The sequence below is a fragment of the Chenopodium album genome, chromosome 26 (assembly GCF_948465745.1).
Source record: "Chenopodium album chromosome 26, dcCheAlbu1.1, whole genome shotgun sequence".
NCBI classification, from domain to species: Eukaryota; Viridiplantae; Streptophyta; class Magnoliopsida; order Caryophyllales; family Amaranthaceae; genus Chenopodium; species Chenopodium album.
This window is the reverse complement of record NC_137859.1, coordinates 13,142,534-13,160,191: the sequence shown is the minus strand read 5'-3', so window position 1 is coordinate 13,160,191 and position 17,658 is coordinate 13,142,534. Positions and strand designations below refer to the sequence as shown.

The following is a 17,658-nucleotide window of genomic DNA, read 5'->3' as shown; positions in this document are numbered from 1 at the left end:
ATTGACTTGAACCGAACCCGACTCAAACCCGATAATGACCCGACCTGATTATAACCCGAAAATAATTGACTTGAACCGAACCCGATTCGAACCCGAACACGACCCTAACTCATTTAAACCCGTAAAAACCCAAATTTAACCCGACTTGTTTTTCACCCAACCCGAATGTAACCCGACCCGAATCCGAAAAGATGTATGACCCGACGTGACCCGACTCAAGCATGACCCAACCCGACTCAAGCATGACCCAACCCGAACCCCCCACATAGGTCCTTACATTAACCCGTATTGACCCGACCCGAGATGACCCGAACCCGTATTGACCCGACCCGAGATGACCCGACCCACACAAACCCGACTCAAACCCGACCCATTTACCCGAATTGACAGCTCTACGTATAACAGATAACAATCTACGCATGTACTGTATTCTTATACTCCTTTTGTTTGGGATTACTTCCGTATATGTATTGGACATAATTAACTTTGAGTTAAAATCTTGACCCTGAGGTACCTTTCAAATTTATTTAGCAGCAAAACTGATGCTCAAGCACAAGTTGATGCTCGAAAAAGCAAAAAAAAAAAAAAAAAAAAAAAAAAATCTAAACCACTTGCAAGGCGTCATGTTTTGTGTGTCATTATTCTTGATGTGAGCTGCTGAAATTCAAATGGATGGTGGTCATTGGATCACACAAGGAGAAGCTAACACAATTGCCGTGGTTTGGGATGCAGATAGGATGAGCTATATAATTCATTTGGCTGTGCCATATGCACCAAGGAAGCTTAAGAAACAGACACCTATAGGCTGCTAAGAGCTTATGGCCTACTGTCGTTGGTACTGCAATTACAGTACCTGTATGTTGTGCTGGTTGCTGGACTGGTGGTCTCATTGTGCCAGTTTCCAGTTGTATGAACTATGAAATTCAGATTATTACGCTTCATAAATCATTATATTGTTATGATAAGGGAAAAACCATATAGATATGTTGCCCAAAAGTCAGTTTCCATCAATATCACGGCCAAAAAACATCAACAAAGATGTAACAGGCCCCCTCATTACATAAGCAATTGTCAATATTCATACATTTACAAAATGTGCACCATACATGAAGGCAAAAATTGGTGCATTCAATGATAGATAACCGACAGTAAAATTAGATTCATGATTAGTATTTCTGGACTCGTATTCAGGGGCTGTAATCCTAGAAGCTTTATATATGCTTGGCCTTCTTTCGCAGCAGGTCTTATGAGAAACCTTAACCATCCAAAATTATCATACTTGGAAACACTTGTTTACAATATTCTGGTGAAAATTGGGTTTTTTACCAGTTCTCTAGCAGAAGGTCGCCTAGTTGGATCTGGATCCACCATGAGCTGTCAAATTATGTGCAAACCATCATACATTGTTACAAATAATCACTTCATTTTCAATTAATACACTTGATAAAAGTACTTGGGATCAAATCTATCTCCAATTGTCACTTTCTAGTAAGAGTAGTAACTTAGAATTATAGGGTTTTATTCAAATTTCCTGCAGGTTATCCACTATAAGAAAATACGTTGAGCTCAAGGTGATCAGTACTATTAGCATGATACTTTGTATATTTATTTCGTTTGATTAACAAGGGAAAAATTGGAAAAGGAAACTTCAAAAGTGCACTTAAAGTTGAGAGAGTATACCTTGATCAAGTTTTGTAACAGCAGTGAATTGCTAGGAAGCAGTGGTAGTTTCCCCTCCCTCAAAAGTTGATGTACTGCGTCTGGCAACAATGACCCTCGCAAAAGCTCATAGATAGAAACTCCCAGTGAAAATATATCAACTTTATCAAGTTGATTATACTTCTCATTCAAGATTTCTTGAGGCATATAGCGTGCATCACCTTCTTCAATGGGAAGACTATTATCTAGCAGTGTGGCACAACCAAAGTCACCGAGCTTATAGCCACCATTTTTGACATAAATGTTCTCTGGCTTTACATCTAAATGAGCAATTCCTCCTGCATGTATGTATTGCAATGCTCTGGCGATCTGCAAACACAAGTTTTAGGAATGTGGAAGTACAAGGAATAATCTTACTAGAATTCCAACAAGCCACCAAAAGAACATACAAAGATCAGTTGAAGAAAGATTAACATAAATAATACCCAAAGCAAAATTATTTTTGAAGTTTCAAGAAAGGTGTTGTGCACAGTTGCAGGGTGAATGGTAAATTCAAACTATACCAATGTATGAGATAAAATTCATTTTATGCAACTTAATCATGAAAATAACACCAGAATTTCAGTTCAAAGAGGCAATCATGTCAGGTTGGATAGCTCATCAATTTAACCTAGGAGCATGGCAACATTGTAGAGACAAGAGTCAGAAGAAAAGACTACCTGTAAAAAAACCTCCAAAACTTCTTCCTCAGTAAGCGAGCAAGATGTATTATAACTGGAAAGACTATAGTCACAAAGCTCCATTTGTATATACAGTTGCTCATTTTCAAACCAGGAAGTGTGATAAGCAACTATATTTTCGTGAAATCCTGCACCAAGTGACATTATCTTTCAGACCATTAATCAAAGTCAACAATGAAAAAATAGCCAGCATCTTTGAGACAGGTCTTATTTGACAAACCTAGAGCAGCTAGTGCTTGAACTTCCATCAAAGCTTTCCGCCTGCAGTAGACAGTTCAAAAAAGCAGTTGCGGGTTAAAAAGGATAGACAATCAGACAAGTGAATTACTTCAGAATTTAACAAAAGTGAATATACCTTTCTGTATCTAGGCACAATTGCTTAGTGCTACGTTTTACAGCATAGAGGCAACCATCAATTCTCTTCAGGACTTTATATACATGACTGAAATTTCCATTTCCAATTTGCTGAGAACAAGGAATAAACTCAGTATTATTTCAAGCTTACTTTCATTTGCAATTTAGTATTTGCATAACATCTGTCAACTGCTGAGTGCTGACAATACCTCTATTTCTTGGAAGTCCGTACGGTAGCGTGACATGCTTTCAGCACCAGCAGATGCAGAGAGATAACCTAAACATAAATGTACAAAATTAAACTCAATACTCATAATATAAGCACCATTTAACCAAGAGAGCTTCCACATATTAAAAGAGCTTCAAAAGGCTAGTGCGTAAACTTTAGAGACCAAAAAGGACCATATAGATGGAAGTAAGAAGCAACTAAAGAGTCAACAAAAGGAAAAACCTGAACACTTTGTTCTCCAACTTCCAAATGGATCCGCATCCATTTCCACAGCATCCTTTATATAAGGGTTCTTTAAACAGGGTGGTGGCATAACACGGCAGCGTAAAGCAATTGCTGACTGTTGAACATAACTAGGACCATTTCCCAATGCAGTATCTGTGGTTTTTCCTGTCTTGTTTTCATTTACATAATTTGTATCATTTGCAAGTTCTACTGCCTGTTGATGATCCAACATAGAAGCTGGAGATTTTACAAAGCTGCCATCTGTTGAGATTATGAAAAGCTCAGTGATAAAGGTATTAAGAAATATATTGAGCTTGCAAGTGAAAAGTTAGTAAAGAACTAAAGATGCTAAATAGAGTAAATAGATATAATGAAATCAAACAAACTAAATAAATGGACCATTCAAAACTACAAAAAGGAAAACAAATGAGCCATACATTTCTTTTTGAAAGCCTTTAGAAACCCAATTGACAAGGATAGTTTCACATTTTTACAAACCAAATTGACAGCCAAAGTTGTGAATGAAAGAAGTGCATTAATGACCACATTATTAGTTCGAAACAAAAAGTACATGGAAGCAGGAAGCAGATCTTTTTAAAACACATGGGTAGAGAGTCAAGCAGCAGCCCCCCATTCCAAGCAATCAAAACACGAAAATCCAATAATAATTGGTCGGGCAATTGTTACAAGTTTACAACAATAAATTGGATTCCACCATTGCCAGATGAAGGTCTAGACAAGCATTTTGCCCATTAATAACAAAGACTTCAAAAAGACCATTGTTTTAAGCCACTTCAAGAACACTTTCTAAATATAACGTTGATAAGTACAAGAGAAGGAACCCAACAATGCATTCAACACATTATTATCTTGCAAAGCCCTCAACTATATTTGCAAATACAATCGAGAGATGACCATGCCGACCATGCCACTAACAAAAGGAGCTAGTGTGCTTCAAGACAAACTTCATCATAAACTAATATCAAGCTAAGAAAACAACCTCCATCAAATGACTAAGACAGAATTTTTTACTAAATTTAGAAAGAACAAAAAAAAGTCCAATGTAATGCTATAAACTTGCATAGAACGCAATCACCTTGCTTTAATCTTCTACTCTTGATAGTCTTCAACTTCTCCGGTGAAGCCGGACATGAAATGTGTTCCTGCCAACAGAATCAAAATGCCCAATTCTCCATCACACCAAAGACAAAGTAGAATAAAATTTTAAACAAAAAAAAAAAAAAAACAACCTTGAAATTGCTACAATTGCCAAGCATCAGTACTCACCTTATTGGCATCAAAATCAACAAATAAATTCTGACATTCCGGAGTAGTATAATCAGGTGTGCTGCAAACAACCCAAAAAACAAAATCACTTCAAAATCCCAATTACCAATACAAATTCAATCAACAACGCAAAAATACTCCTATCAACTAAACCCTAACCTAATTAAACCAATACCCAATAAAAATCAACAATAAAACAACCCAATAGAACCTCAAATACCCATTAAAAGCACAATCATCATAGAACAAAACCCAATTAACCAATAAATTAAAGGAATTAACTTTAATAATAAATAATCAATAAAATCAAAAAACGAGCTATACCAAAAGAAATCCTGACTAAGAATTTCGGTAGAACCAAAATCGGAGGCATCAGCGGCATTGATAGCGAGCTTAGAAGAATCAGATTGTGGATCATTGTTAGAAGAATCGTGAATTTGGAGGTGTTGCTTTATAGAAGGAGGACGACGAGAGAGTAGTGATTCGAGAGGTCTAGTGAGAGAAAGTTTGGGTTGTTTTCTCTCTCTAGCTGGGTTTCTCCTTTGACCTCTCTTCTTCATTTTTCTGGGAATGGAGAATGAAAATGGAAGAGAAGGGTTTTTTGGTTTTGGTGAAAATACTGAAAATGAAAATGATTTTGAATTTGCGCGGGGTGTGAGGGACTGTCAGTGGTGAGTTGATTGTTGAGAACTTGAGATGGAGTGAGCTTTTTCTGACTTTTGTCGTTTTAGTGGGATTTTTTTTTTTTTTTTTTTTTTTTTTTTGTATTGTAAAGATTTTAGTGAAAACTAGGTTAAATCTCGTGCAGTACACGGATGTTGAATACTCGTAATTTTATTTATTTTTTCCCTACCTTAGACCACTCTCACTCATGGGCAAAAAATAAAAATGTCACTCTCTCTACTAACTTTCTCACTCCTCTTTTCCATTTTTTCTTATGGGCATTTTATTTAAGAACTCTTCCCACACTCATGGGCTAAACAAAAAAAAAAAAACCACACCACCATCTCTCCTATATTTTCTCTCACAAACACTCATGGGCCCATAGGTACTGTAGCAATTTATTTTTGCCATTCCTATGGGCATTTGGTAATCTCCTCATGGGCATATTTTTTTTTGCTCATGAGTGGGATAACATTTTTAGCATTTTTACCATTAAATTCTCCTCATGGGCATTTTTTTGCCCATGAATGAGAGTGCTCTTATAAAAACTACAAGATTACTCTTATGAATAGTGTTATGTCTATTATACCCTTCAAAATGTGTATTTATATGTATACCCTCATTAATATGTACAAGTTTTTTTAATGAATAATGTTTGGACAATTATACCAATTATACGAGTAGAGCAGATTTCAGCAGATCAGGACAGAGCAGAGCAGCTCAAAAGACAGGGCCTAAGTGTCCCCTTAGATATTTTAGGATGTGTACTTGAGATTTTATAAAAAAAAATAAAAAAAAAAGTCATAATCTAGCTGCAAACTTTATTTTATTATAACAACTAGGTTAGGTCTCGTGCCCACATGCAAACTTTAAGTAGTGCATGTGGGCGAATGCCTCTAAGCTGGGATCCACCCACAGCATCTCACATGCGGCAACATAGCCAATAATATTAACCCAAGAGTTTGGGACAAGTTGCCATATAACTAGTTGGTATCTATCCAAGATCCTCTCCACGACCAGATGGAGAGGGAAGCACAGACCAGCCTGCATGGCTGCCTCGTAGCAGCCGAATCATTCGTCATGATAGCTGTCTCTGGCCAGACGACTGTATCTATAGCATACGGCACCGAGATAATGTATCCATGTCCCATGACATGCTTTAACTTGAACTTAGCCAAGTCACTCTTCATAGTTTCCCGCCTGCCCGCAGGAACATGCACATAGTATGGGGCATTCTCCAGGGGGCGCGAGGCAGACGCCTCGCCCAGCCTTCGCCTCCTCCGAGTCAAGGGAGGCGCTATCAGAAGATGACGAAGAAGTATCGTCATCGAAACTCTCATCAAAGTTGGGGGCCCGTCGACTGGTGCCAGCAGTGTCCTTCCCCAGTCTCTCATCCGACGCCTGTCCAGACGACTCGGGGATTTGCTCGTTCTCCGACTCCTCCAAAATTGAGGAGCCGGGGGTACTAATGGAACTTGATGAATTGTTGTGTGATTGATCTAGAGGAAGGTCAACAGAAGGACTAGGAGGATGGTCGTACAGTTCATTTACAGGCGCCCTAATGGAGCCTTCTGAATATACAATTGAGCCTTCCGAATGGTGCCAAGAACCATTCGGATGGTATGTCCTACTTGTTCTCTTCGTTCCGGCCATGGTGTCCTGCACATACACAGATACGGTCGGATTCGGAGAAGTTCGCAAAGGGGATTCCAAGAACGAGCCTTCGGCACCCCTAGTTCTAGATTCAGCCGTCCCCGGTGACCGGCTGATCACTACCCTAGGCCGTGCCGTGTGCGTTTGGGAACCATTTTTGAAAAAAAAAAAAGAAAAAGCAAAGTAAAAAAGAAAAGGAAGCAGGCGGTTACCTTTAGAGAGTAATGAGAGACGGTTGAAATGTTGCGACGTCTGCTTTACAGGCGGTCTTGGTGACGTCTGTCGGATGCTTGCAAGAAAATGACAAAAGTTCTCATCAGTAGTCAAAAACTCTGGATTCTCTCAAAGATTCGCAAACGTGTGAATTATGGGGGGGTCAACCCCTATTAATAGAAAGGGTAAAGAATCTAGGGTAAAAACCCTTTGATTCACCCATGGTAAACGGTTAAAAATTTTAACCACTCTCAAGCCGACACCTGTCATAGGCGTCACGTGGCAAGCCACGTCACCCTTGTGAGGGGCAAATGATTTGGGTATTTCTACCCCGCCAAATGGCCCAATAAGAGTGTGACACGTGTCACTGGAAGGGGCACCCAAATGGACATCCCAAATGACTACACGTGTCGCGCAGATATAGCCCCCTGGGAATGGCGGCCTTTAAGGCCCAAATCCCAAGGAGCCCTAAAAACGGCGCTGCCCTAATCCCTAGGTCATCAAGCCCTAGGGGAGGGCATACCTTTCTAGGACCCTATGAATAGGGAGACTCCCCCATTTATTGGGGCACGTTCCAATCATTACACCATCTGTCACTCTCAAGAAACAGACAGACACATGATCTCGGAATCCGAGAAGACACCTTATTTTCCGCATCTTTCTACTCCGACTCGATACTAACTTAATCTTCGGAGGCGGACCTCCGAAGTTCCGTTGTTTTGCAGGTACAGACGGCTTCGTTGGAACCAGTCTCTGAGCTGTAACTCTCCCGAGGGACAAAAACACCCAAAACAAGTCGGATAATGATATCATTAAGAGATTAAATAACCTACTTAGGGGCTGATTAGGGAAAAAGGGTAGCAATCACTAGAATGATAAGTTTTAGGGGTAGTAATTAACAACTTTTTTTAGGGGTAGTAATTCACAAAGACCCCTTTTAAAGGTAGTAATTAACAAATTTTCCTCATTTTGTGCTCGAAATGTTGGTTACTCCCTCCGTGTTTTAATAAGTGTTACAGTGTGACCGTTGTTACATAGTTTTAGGTAATTTAATTGACTTAAATATAATAAGAGGTAAGTGGGGTAGTTGAAGTATTAAAAAATTGTAAAAGAAAGATAGTGAGATTAATAGTTTATTGAAAAGTAATGAATGTGAGAGGAAAGATATAATAAAAAAATAGTAGTGGGTTTGTAGTGGGGACCATGAAAGGAGAGAAATATAATATTTTAATGTAGCTTTTTGCCAATAAAGGAAGTGTAATACTTATTAAAACACGGCCGGACATGGTAAGTGTAACACTTATTAAAACACGGAGGGAGTATACGTTTCCAGTCATAATCTGTTCCTAGTTGAATTTATCCACTTGTTAGTGATGTACATGGAGAATGGTTTGTTCCAGACATGTTTGATTTTGTAGAGCGTCTAACAATGTTTATTAGAGAAGGATTATTTGGTGTACCATTAATTATTTATTGATTAGTGAAAGGGTTTGGTGTTGGCTTATGGTAATTGTGATTTTTCTATATTGCGTTCGCACCTACATTTTGGTGTGCTTTATTTATTGCATTTGGGAGATTTAGAATAGCTTATTGGTGTGTATATTGTGTTTGATCGAGGTTGTTAGTGACTTTCCCATTCTACAACACATTAGGAAATAAGACCATTGTACTTCGACCTACAATTGTGCATTGTATGTGCTTCTTTCCCAATAAGCTGGTGTTAGATTAAGTCGTGGTTCTATTGTTATATTTTTGTGTTGTTGCATAATGGATGAAAAGGTTGTACATGAAGTGATTTACTTGAACCATACTTCCTTCGTTTTTTTAATAGTTGTAACAGTTTGAATTTTACATTCATGAGCTCCACTTTGACTAGCTTTGGTATGATGATTATAGCTATGCAAACATATAGTCATATGAGTTTTTGTTAGATTCGTCTCGATTTATACTATTTTAATATCAAATGTTTATAATTTTTACATATTGGTAATTAAATATATTAACGATTCAAATTATGCATCAACAAACGTGAAAAGAGAAGTGTTGCAACTATAAAGAAACAGGGGAAGAGTAATTACTCTGTATGGAAAACGAGAAAGATAGATATCATTTAGTACATAAAGAATTTGCGTGAACCAATTTTGATGAGGCTAGATCAAGTGTCAAGGATGTTGCTGCTTGGAAGTTGCTTAATCGAAATGTTGTTGGTTTGATTAGGCAGTCCATTGATCAAAGTGTTTTTAGCATATAGCAAGTGACACTAGCGCTTTGGATGAAGTTCAAGTCTAAAATGTTTATGAGTACCAAAGATAATTTCATAAAACTTTGTTTACCACGGAGAATTTTATAAATCTAAAGTGTACCAAGGAGAATTTCTCAGAATGTAAAGCTAGAAGTCATGGTATATGGAAAACAAGACATTGTATAAAGGGGCAGGTCTGAGATGGTCTGGAATTAGGCATCCTTACATTAGTATGTTCGGGATAATGCAGATATAGAGAGTATGTGTTAGTTAAGACGAACACTACAAGACGAGGAGTGAATTGTGTGTGGGTTTCTAGTGACTAAATACAGAATAGAAAGGAACTTAGCAATGCACACAAGACTTTACAAGGAAATCTTCCAAGGCCCAACGGGAAGTAAAACCTCGACCCTCTAAGGGATTTCAATCACCAAATCTATTCACTATCCTAGCTAGTTACAACCTATTATAATCAGATTTACTCACAAGTTTCAAACTGAACTTGCTACACAGTAGAACGCTATTCTACCCAACCTAAGTCCCTGACTTAGATTCACTCCGCACTCCCCTGAGTACTTTCTTACTCGACATCAATCTTGAAGCCTACAATCTGTATGCTGAAAGCTAATCACTCAGCCAAACCAAACTGATACAAACACTTGACTTCTAATATGTGATAGGAAAGCTACACATGGAATCCGAAACTAATATGACAAAGTTTAGACTTAGTAGACTTACACTTTTAGAGCTCTCTTCAGATTCTTCATGCATAAACTCACAAATTGTGTAAATTATGAATTCTACTTTATATACTAGATGCACTTGTATGTAAAGTAGGGTTTTCAAAAGATAGAATTATAAACTGTCGTTTTCATAATCACACGTTTGTAAATAAATCATTTCGTAAAGAAAATCTTTGTAGAAAACTTAACAAAGATATAATCATGAAAAGGTAATGATTTGTAAAACCAGATTCTATAAGATAAAATCATTTCGTCTGCTCACTGAAGTTAGAATTACGGAAAGTTAGACATCACTCTTAGCCCTGTCTCTTGCTGTTCTTCCATTCAAGAGAGAAAATCTAATTTGCTAGCTTGGACGAGAAGATCTTTTTTCGTTATCTTACCTTTCCCATTCATTTGATTTGCTCTTTCTTTAAGCTTCTAATAAGCGACTACATACCTCCTGCTCTTGATTGAGCTCTTTGATTTATCTCACTAGCTGTAAGGCTTGAAAAGAACTAGCTTGGTTGACTCCTTAAAAAGTAACCTATCTATGTTCACCTATAGACTTACTAACGTAATGGAAGACAAAGAGACAGGAAGGAAAGCCTTAATAAATAAAAACAATCTTGAGAGGCGGAAACCCGTATGATAGGCTAGGAGTGCACAAAAACTCTATTGAGAAAAGTACACCACCACTTTTGTCTTGTCTCTCTTTAGGGATAAGAAAGCAAATAGAATAATCCAGGAAAATCTTTTCATAAATTAAAACTTATCTTTTATAAACTTTCCATTTTTAAGACTTGTCAAGCTATGCCACGCTTCTAATAGATTCCATGCATAAACTAACCCAACATACTTACAACAATCCTTAGAAAGCTAGACTTAACATAAACTTATATTCTAGCTAGATTGTTTCGTCAATTTTTGTAGGTTAAGGATACTTGGGCTTTACACGCAGTCCAAAATTAAGATCCTGTTATCCTTCAATCTCTAGCTCTTTGTTGAACTTCGCAGGCCAAGTTCTCATGGAACTTGTTGTCTTCAACGTAGACCAAGTCAAGCTACTCCAGCCAAGCTCTTGTTAGAAAGCTTCTCTTCATGTTCCTGTTAGGGAACTCAATTAGTTCCATCGAGTAACTCTTCTTCTATTCTCTTTAACTTTCCTCGGAGTCTCCTTGAGTCTTCATAGCCAAGTTACTCTTCCACTTCTAAAGTTTACGTACTTCACCTATTCTAATTATAACACTTAGAGAATATACATTAGTGGAAGTTTGCTTATTCATATCATCATCCAAACTTTAAAGCTTCAAAAGTATGACATTGTGTAAAGGTCCTAAAGGGGATGTCATGGACGAGCTCTGAGTAGAAATAGCCATGTCCGGAACATGACACAAGCTAGTTATGCTGATCGACTACCATTGTAAATTCCTCAATCGAAACCTTGTTATCAAGCTCATAATAGTAAGTCTTCTTATAAGCATAGTTCTATATGTGAACATGGTGATCATTAGCACAAAAGAAAATTCTACTGGAAGATATCCTCCATGAGCAAACTAGGAGAGCACTTTGCATTGCTCAAGTAAACCAACTCGACGGACGAACAAAATGCAGTAGATATATAGAAGTACAAGTATTATGTGCGTCTTTCATACAAATATTAAGGAATGTAGCTTAGCGTAAACATAGCCAATGCTTGTGCTAGTTCTGAATCCAAGTGTAACAAAAATACATGCAAACATGAGCCGATAGTTGAGTTCCGGCATATAAACTTGGCCTTCAAATTTAGCTGATGTGTGAACGACTTTAACTCGAGGGAAGCGTTCTAGAGTTAAAGTTATGGTCAGATCTATGTTCAATGTAATTGGGTTGTAGATAAAATTCAAGATATAATAAGTTATTTAACATAGAATTATATAATACGAGAAACATGATATAAAATTATAATTAATCTATTAATACCAATAATTATATGTGTTAATAATGTGTTTAATATATACGTAGTTTCATATAATTACATATATATTACATATATTACATATATATTACATATATAGAAAAAATACTTCCTTTTGTTTCATGATTGTTATTAGTGTTTACATGATTATAATTCTTCATAGCCAAATTACTCTTCCACCTCCAAATTCTATTTCACATGTTCTAATTATAACATTTAGAGAATTCACATTAGTGGAAGTTTGCTTATTCATATCATCATCCAAACTCTAAGCTTCAAAAGTATGACATTGTGTCAAAGTCCTAAAGGGATGCCATGGACAAGCTCTGAGTAGAAAATAGCTATGTCCGGAACATGACACAAGCTAGTTATGCTGATCGACTACCATTGTAAGTTTCTCAATCGAAACCTTGTTATCGAGCTCATAATAGTAAGTCTTCCTATAAGCATAATTTATTATGTGAACATGGTGATCATTAGTACAAAAGAAAATTCTATTGGAAGATATCCTCCATGAGCAAACTAGGAAAACACTTTGCATTGCTCAAGTAAACCAACTCGACGGACGGACAAAATGCAGCAGATATACAAAAGTACAAATATTATGTGCGTCTTCCATACAAATATAAAGGAATGTAGCTTAGCGTAAACATAGCCAATGCTTGTGCTAGTTCTGAATTCAAGTGTAACAAAAATACATGCAAACATGAGCCGATAGTTTAGTTCCAGTATATAAATTTGACCTTCAAATTCAGCTGATGTGTGAACAACTTTAACTCGAGGGAAGCGTTCTAGTGCTAAAGACATGGTCATATCTATGTTCAATGTAATTGGGTCAATTGATCCTACTTATTTTGTAGATAAAATTCAAGATATAATAAGTTATTTAACATAGAATTATATAATACGAGAAACATGATATAAAATTATACGGGTTTTTCACCAAATGCCCTTGAACTTTTCAAAAATTCACCAAATACCCTCAAGTTTTTCAAAATTCACCAAATACCACTGACGTTTGTTAATATTCACACCATGACCTCCTGACGTTAAAGTTCCATTAGCAATAAAATTTAATTCACCAAATACCCTAACTTTGTTAAATAATTATACAAAATACCCTTATTTTTAGAACTACAACGTCTAGTTTGAAATTTAAGGAAACTAGCCGTTAGTTTTGATTCTCAACCTTTTTTGCATAAATACTCGATACAAAACATCCCTCTCATTTGCTTAACCACAAATTTTTAACACCATGAGTTATCAATCTAAATCATCCTCCTCAATGTATGAGTACTTTTATGTAAGAGTTGCAAACATCCTTCTCAATGTATGAGTTATCAATCTTGATTCTCAACAAGATTTGTTTGCAACTCTTACACAAAAGTACTCATACATTAAGGAGGGGGATTTATATTGATAACTCACGGTGTTAAAAATTTGTGGTTAAGCAGATAAGAGGGATGCTTTGTATCAAGTATTTATGCAAAAAAGGTTGAGAATCAAAACTAACGGCTAGTTTCCTTAAGTTTCAAACTAGACGTTGTACTTCTAAAAATAATGGTATTTTGTTTAATTATTTAACAAAGTTAGGGCATTTGGTGAATTTTATTGCTAACGGAACTTTAACGTCAAGATGTCACGGTGTGAATATTAACAAACGTAAGTAGTATTTGGTGAATTTTGAAAAACTTGAGGGCATTTGGTGAATTTTTGAAAAGTTCAAGGGCATTTGGTGAAAAAACCGAAAATTATAATTAATCTGTCAATATCAATATTTATATATGTCAATAACTTGGTTTTAAAAGGCGTGAGGTGCACCAAGGCCCAAAAGGTCCCTGGAGCCTAGGCGCAAGGCTCAGGCGCGCGCCTTTCGTAGGCGAGGCGCACCTTAAGACCCTAAAACCCTCCAAATGATTTCTAGACTAATATTGTACTTAAAGCAACATATCACATCTATTATAAATGCATAAAGGGAAGCGTAACTTGACAAAAATCATCGATAACTCATTAAAACGCAAAAGTATTAGACAAGTACTTAAAGACTAGTTAGAGTAAGACATAATTAGCATAGTTTAATTAAAAGAGAGAAAGAAAAGCAAACATAGGGTAGTGGATGGTCTCCTAAAGCACTAAAGAGTCTCCAAATCAACATCAAAGTCTTCAACATCTTCATTATCCGCATCTTCACCAATGTCCTCCTCCCACTCATCATCATCATCATCACTATCATCATTCTCATCATCATGCTCATCATCATCAATCACCATTGGTCCCTTCCCTTTATTCCCTCTAGATGATGATGGAGCATTGTTTCTAACCCTTGATGCCCCTCTAGTAGCATAGGAAGGCTCATTAGCCCCGGTGGCTTTACTAACCACACTCCATGTCAAGTCATCACCTTCAAACACAAGTTCTTCCTCCAAGTTTTCATCCATTTTCCCAAGTAGCCACTCATTACTTTCATCAATATCATCCAAAAGAATGGGGTCAATGGTGTTTCGCCTCTCATATCAGCGTTGCAAAGCTCGATTATATTTTACATAGACCATGTCATTTAAACGAGCTTGTGCCAAACGATTTCTTTTCTTGGTATGGAGCTGTGAAAAAAATAAATTTTTACTTTATTAGTCAAAGGTTGTTATGAGCTATAAACATGATAATATTAAGGGTAAAACTTAAAGTGTACATACATGTTGAAAAACTCCCCAATTTCTTTCACAACCGGTAGCACTACAAGTGAGGCTAAGAACCTTCATGGCAAAGCTTTTGAGATTAGGACTTGAAGATCCATAAGTTGACCACCATTCCGCTATTTAAAAAAGAAAAATATAATTAGTTTGCAAGTATATTTCAAAGTTAAAAATATGTATAAGCTTTAGAGTTATAGCTTTTATCAGGTGATTTGGTTTTTCTTTGCCTAATAGCCATGAAATGGCCAAAGAGTCCGGAAGCACTTTTGAATGCATCTAACTCCATCATAATCTTATCTTGAGTTTCCACATCTGGAACCAACCTTCCAATACAATTATACAACCCCGTCTCAATTTCTTCACAACAAACATCATCGGGTTGATCATAGAAAATTGACGGATTAAGGTAGTATCCAGCCGCATGCAAAGGTCGATGAAGTTGGCAATTCCACCTTTCATCAATGCTCTTAAAAACATCCCTATATTGATCTTCTCTATAAGCAAAACTCTTTTGGATAGCCTCCTTAGCCCTATCCATGGCTTCATATATGTAGCCCATAGGTGGCTTTTTCTCCCCATCAACAATTCTAAGAACTTTAACAAGAGGTCCCGTCAACTTAAGGGCATACATGACATTCCTCCAAAAAGTGTCTTGCAAAATGTAGTTTTGTACTTTCTTTCCCATTGCTTGCTTTGACCACTTTGAATCATTCCATTCTTGTGAAGTCACCATCTTCCTCAAATCATTCTTGTGTTTATGATATTGAGCAAGTGTAATGAATGAAGTAGCAAATCTTGTGACGGCGGGCCTATGCAAATTCCTTTGATTGGTAAATCTCCTCATCATATTCACAAGAGGTATGTGGTTATATATATAACCATTCATAAGCATGCACTTCTTTAAAGCATTCTTTACTCTTGGAGTTTTTCCAATATCCTCCAACATCAAATCCAAGCAATGTGCCGCACATGGAGTCCAATAAAGATGCTTTCTTTTGGCCTCAAGCAATTTCCCTAAAATATTTTAAAACAAAAGAATAGATAGAAGTTATTCTTGAGATTAAGGAATAAAAAATAAAATACAAAAAGTAAAGGAGTTGAATCAAATTTCTTACCTGCCGCTACATAATTAGATGCATTGTCTGTAACCACTTGAATCACATTTTTCTCTCCAATTTCCTCAACCATGTCATCAAGCAACTTAAACAACAAAGTTGCATCTTTCACAATATCTGAAACATCTATGGATTTAATGAACACTGATCCCCTTGGAGAGTTAACAAGAAAGTTTATAATATCCTTCTGAGCAACAGAATCACGCCAACCATCTGATAAAATTGAGCATCCTTTGGTTGCCCACTCTTTCTTATGCTCCTCCATTAGCTTAGTAGTAGTTTGGACTTCCTTCTTAAGAAGAGGAACTCTTAGCTCATGCATACTAGGTGGCTTGAAACCAGATCCATATTGCCCAATTGATTCACACATCACTTTGAAGCTATCATAAGTAGCTGCATAAAATGGAATTCCAGCATCAAAGAACCACCTTGCAACATCCGTACAAGCTTTCTCCCTTAATTGTTTATAACAAGCTCCAAAAACTCCTTGATCTTCCTTTCTTCCTTGCAATACATCCTTAGGAGTAAAAGTAACAAACATATCCAGAGGGCCTTTGTGTCTTGGTTTTTTAGGAGGGTTGCTACTTTTTTTTACCTGAACTACCACCCTTTGAACCCCCCTTTGTGTTCATTACCTCACATTCAACTTCTTCCTCATCTTCCTCATCACCAACAATATCAAAATAGTCACACTGTGGATTCATTTGAGTAGTTGCTTTAGCTTGTGCCTTTTTAAGCATAAAAGATTTTACTTCCTCCCTCACATGCTCAGGACAATCTGGGCACTTAGTTACATTTCTAAATCCTCCAACTAAGTGTTGTTTTAGTCTATAAATCCCTCCCTTAGTTACTTTAGCACAAAAGTTACAATGCCAATTATTCTTATTATTAGGATCCACCTTTCCATATTTTCTTCCCGGATCATAAGGGTTAGACGATCCCGTGGATGGAGTACTTGAATCGGTATTATCCATATATATTAACAAGCTGAAAATAAAAAAAAAATTAAAAAAAAAGAAAAGAAATAGAAACTCAGAAGTGAACGAGAAAAACGGTGGAGTAGAAAAAAGGGAAAAAAGAAAAAAAAGGGAAAAAAAAGAAGAAGAAAACATACCTCTGAAGCTCTGACCGGCGGCTGCAGAGTGTCAGGTGGCAGCGAAGGGGCCGGCCGGTGGCTGCGAGTGGATCGGTGGTGGCTTCCTTGACTTATCTCTCCTCAATTTAGGATTTTAGGGTTTGTAATTTGGGGATCTATTGAATTTTCTCTCTCCCCGATTGTTTAAGTATTTTAAATTTTTTTTTTATTTAAAAAAAACAGAAAGCACGTGCCTTTTAATTAAGTATTCAGCGCCTATCCCTATAAAGCTCATGAGGCGCCCGCCTTGCGCCTCATGGAAAAGCGCACCAGGTGCTCGCCTTTTGTAGGTACCTGCGCCTGCATTAGCTAAAGCGCAGCAGGCTGCACCTGAGTTCGCCTTGCGCCTAGGCGCGCCTAAGGCGCACTTTTTAAAACCAAGGTCAATAATGTGTTTAATATATACGTAGTTTCATGTAATTTGTTAATTAATTATATATATGTGAATTGCTGTTCGTCGCTCGCAAATTACATACTAACGCTCCCATTTTTAGTTGAATGGACACATTTGCCCTTTATGCAAGTTGTATAATAAAATGGACTTTGTTCCCCACATGGACACATTCTAACAAACGGTCCCCTCAAAGTAGTACGACGTGAATATCCCGAGTCCACCAAATCGGTCCCCACGACCACCAAATCGGTCCCCACGACCACCTTTAATCGTTTTTTTTTTAAAAAAAATTAATCAAGTTTTTCCGACGGGTCTTGGAGCATGAACGAATGGAACATGGACGAGTGGAACATTCGTACGCCGGAGAATGCGTCGGA

General features: G+C 37.1%; 2 protein-coding genes and 1 pseudogene across 2 annotated transcripts; all 3 read right to left on the bottom strand.

The window, feature by feature from the left end:
* Positions 1-1,149: 1,149 nt before the first annotated feature.
* LOC145618178 (wee1-like protein kinase) lies at positions 1,150-5,054 on the bottom strand. Its single transcript, XM_081672964.1, has 10 exons — positions 4,819-5,054; positions 4,495-4,555; positions 4,304-4,370; positions 3,205-3,468; positions 2,963-3,030; positions 2,755-2,864; positions 2,620-2,660; positions 2,379-2,527; positions 1,681-2,028; positions 1,150-1,374 (listed from the first exon to the last, which is right to left on the bottom strand). Exons 1-10 carry the CDS (start codon positions 5,052-5,054, stop codon positions 1,294-1,296), a joined length of 1,425 nt encoding a protein of 474 aa, XP_081529090.1. The 3' UTR covers positions 1,150-1,293.
* Positions 5,055-14,076: 9,022 nt separating this feature from the next.
* On the bottom strand, positions 14,077-15,484 carry LOC145616843 (uncharacterized; annotated as a pseudogene).
* Positions 15,485-15,582: 98 nt separating this feature from the next.
* On the bottom strand, positions 15,583-16,726 carry LOC145616841 (uncharacterized). The gene is made up of 3 exons (XM_081671564.1): positions 16,388-16,726; positions 15,721-16,269; positions 15,583-15,651 (listed from the first exon to the last, which is right to left on the bottom strand). Exons 1-3 carry the CDS (start codon positions 16,724-16,726, stop codon positions 15,583-15,585), a joined length of 957 nt encoding a protein of 318 aa, XP_081527690.1.
* Positions 16,727-17,658: the final 932 nt, after the last annotated feature.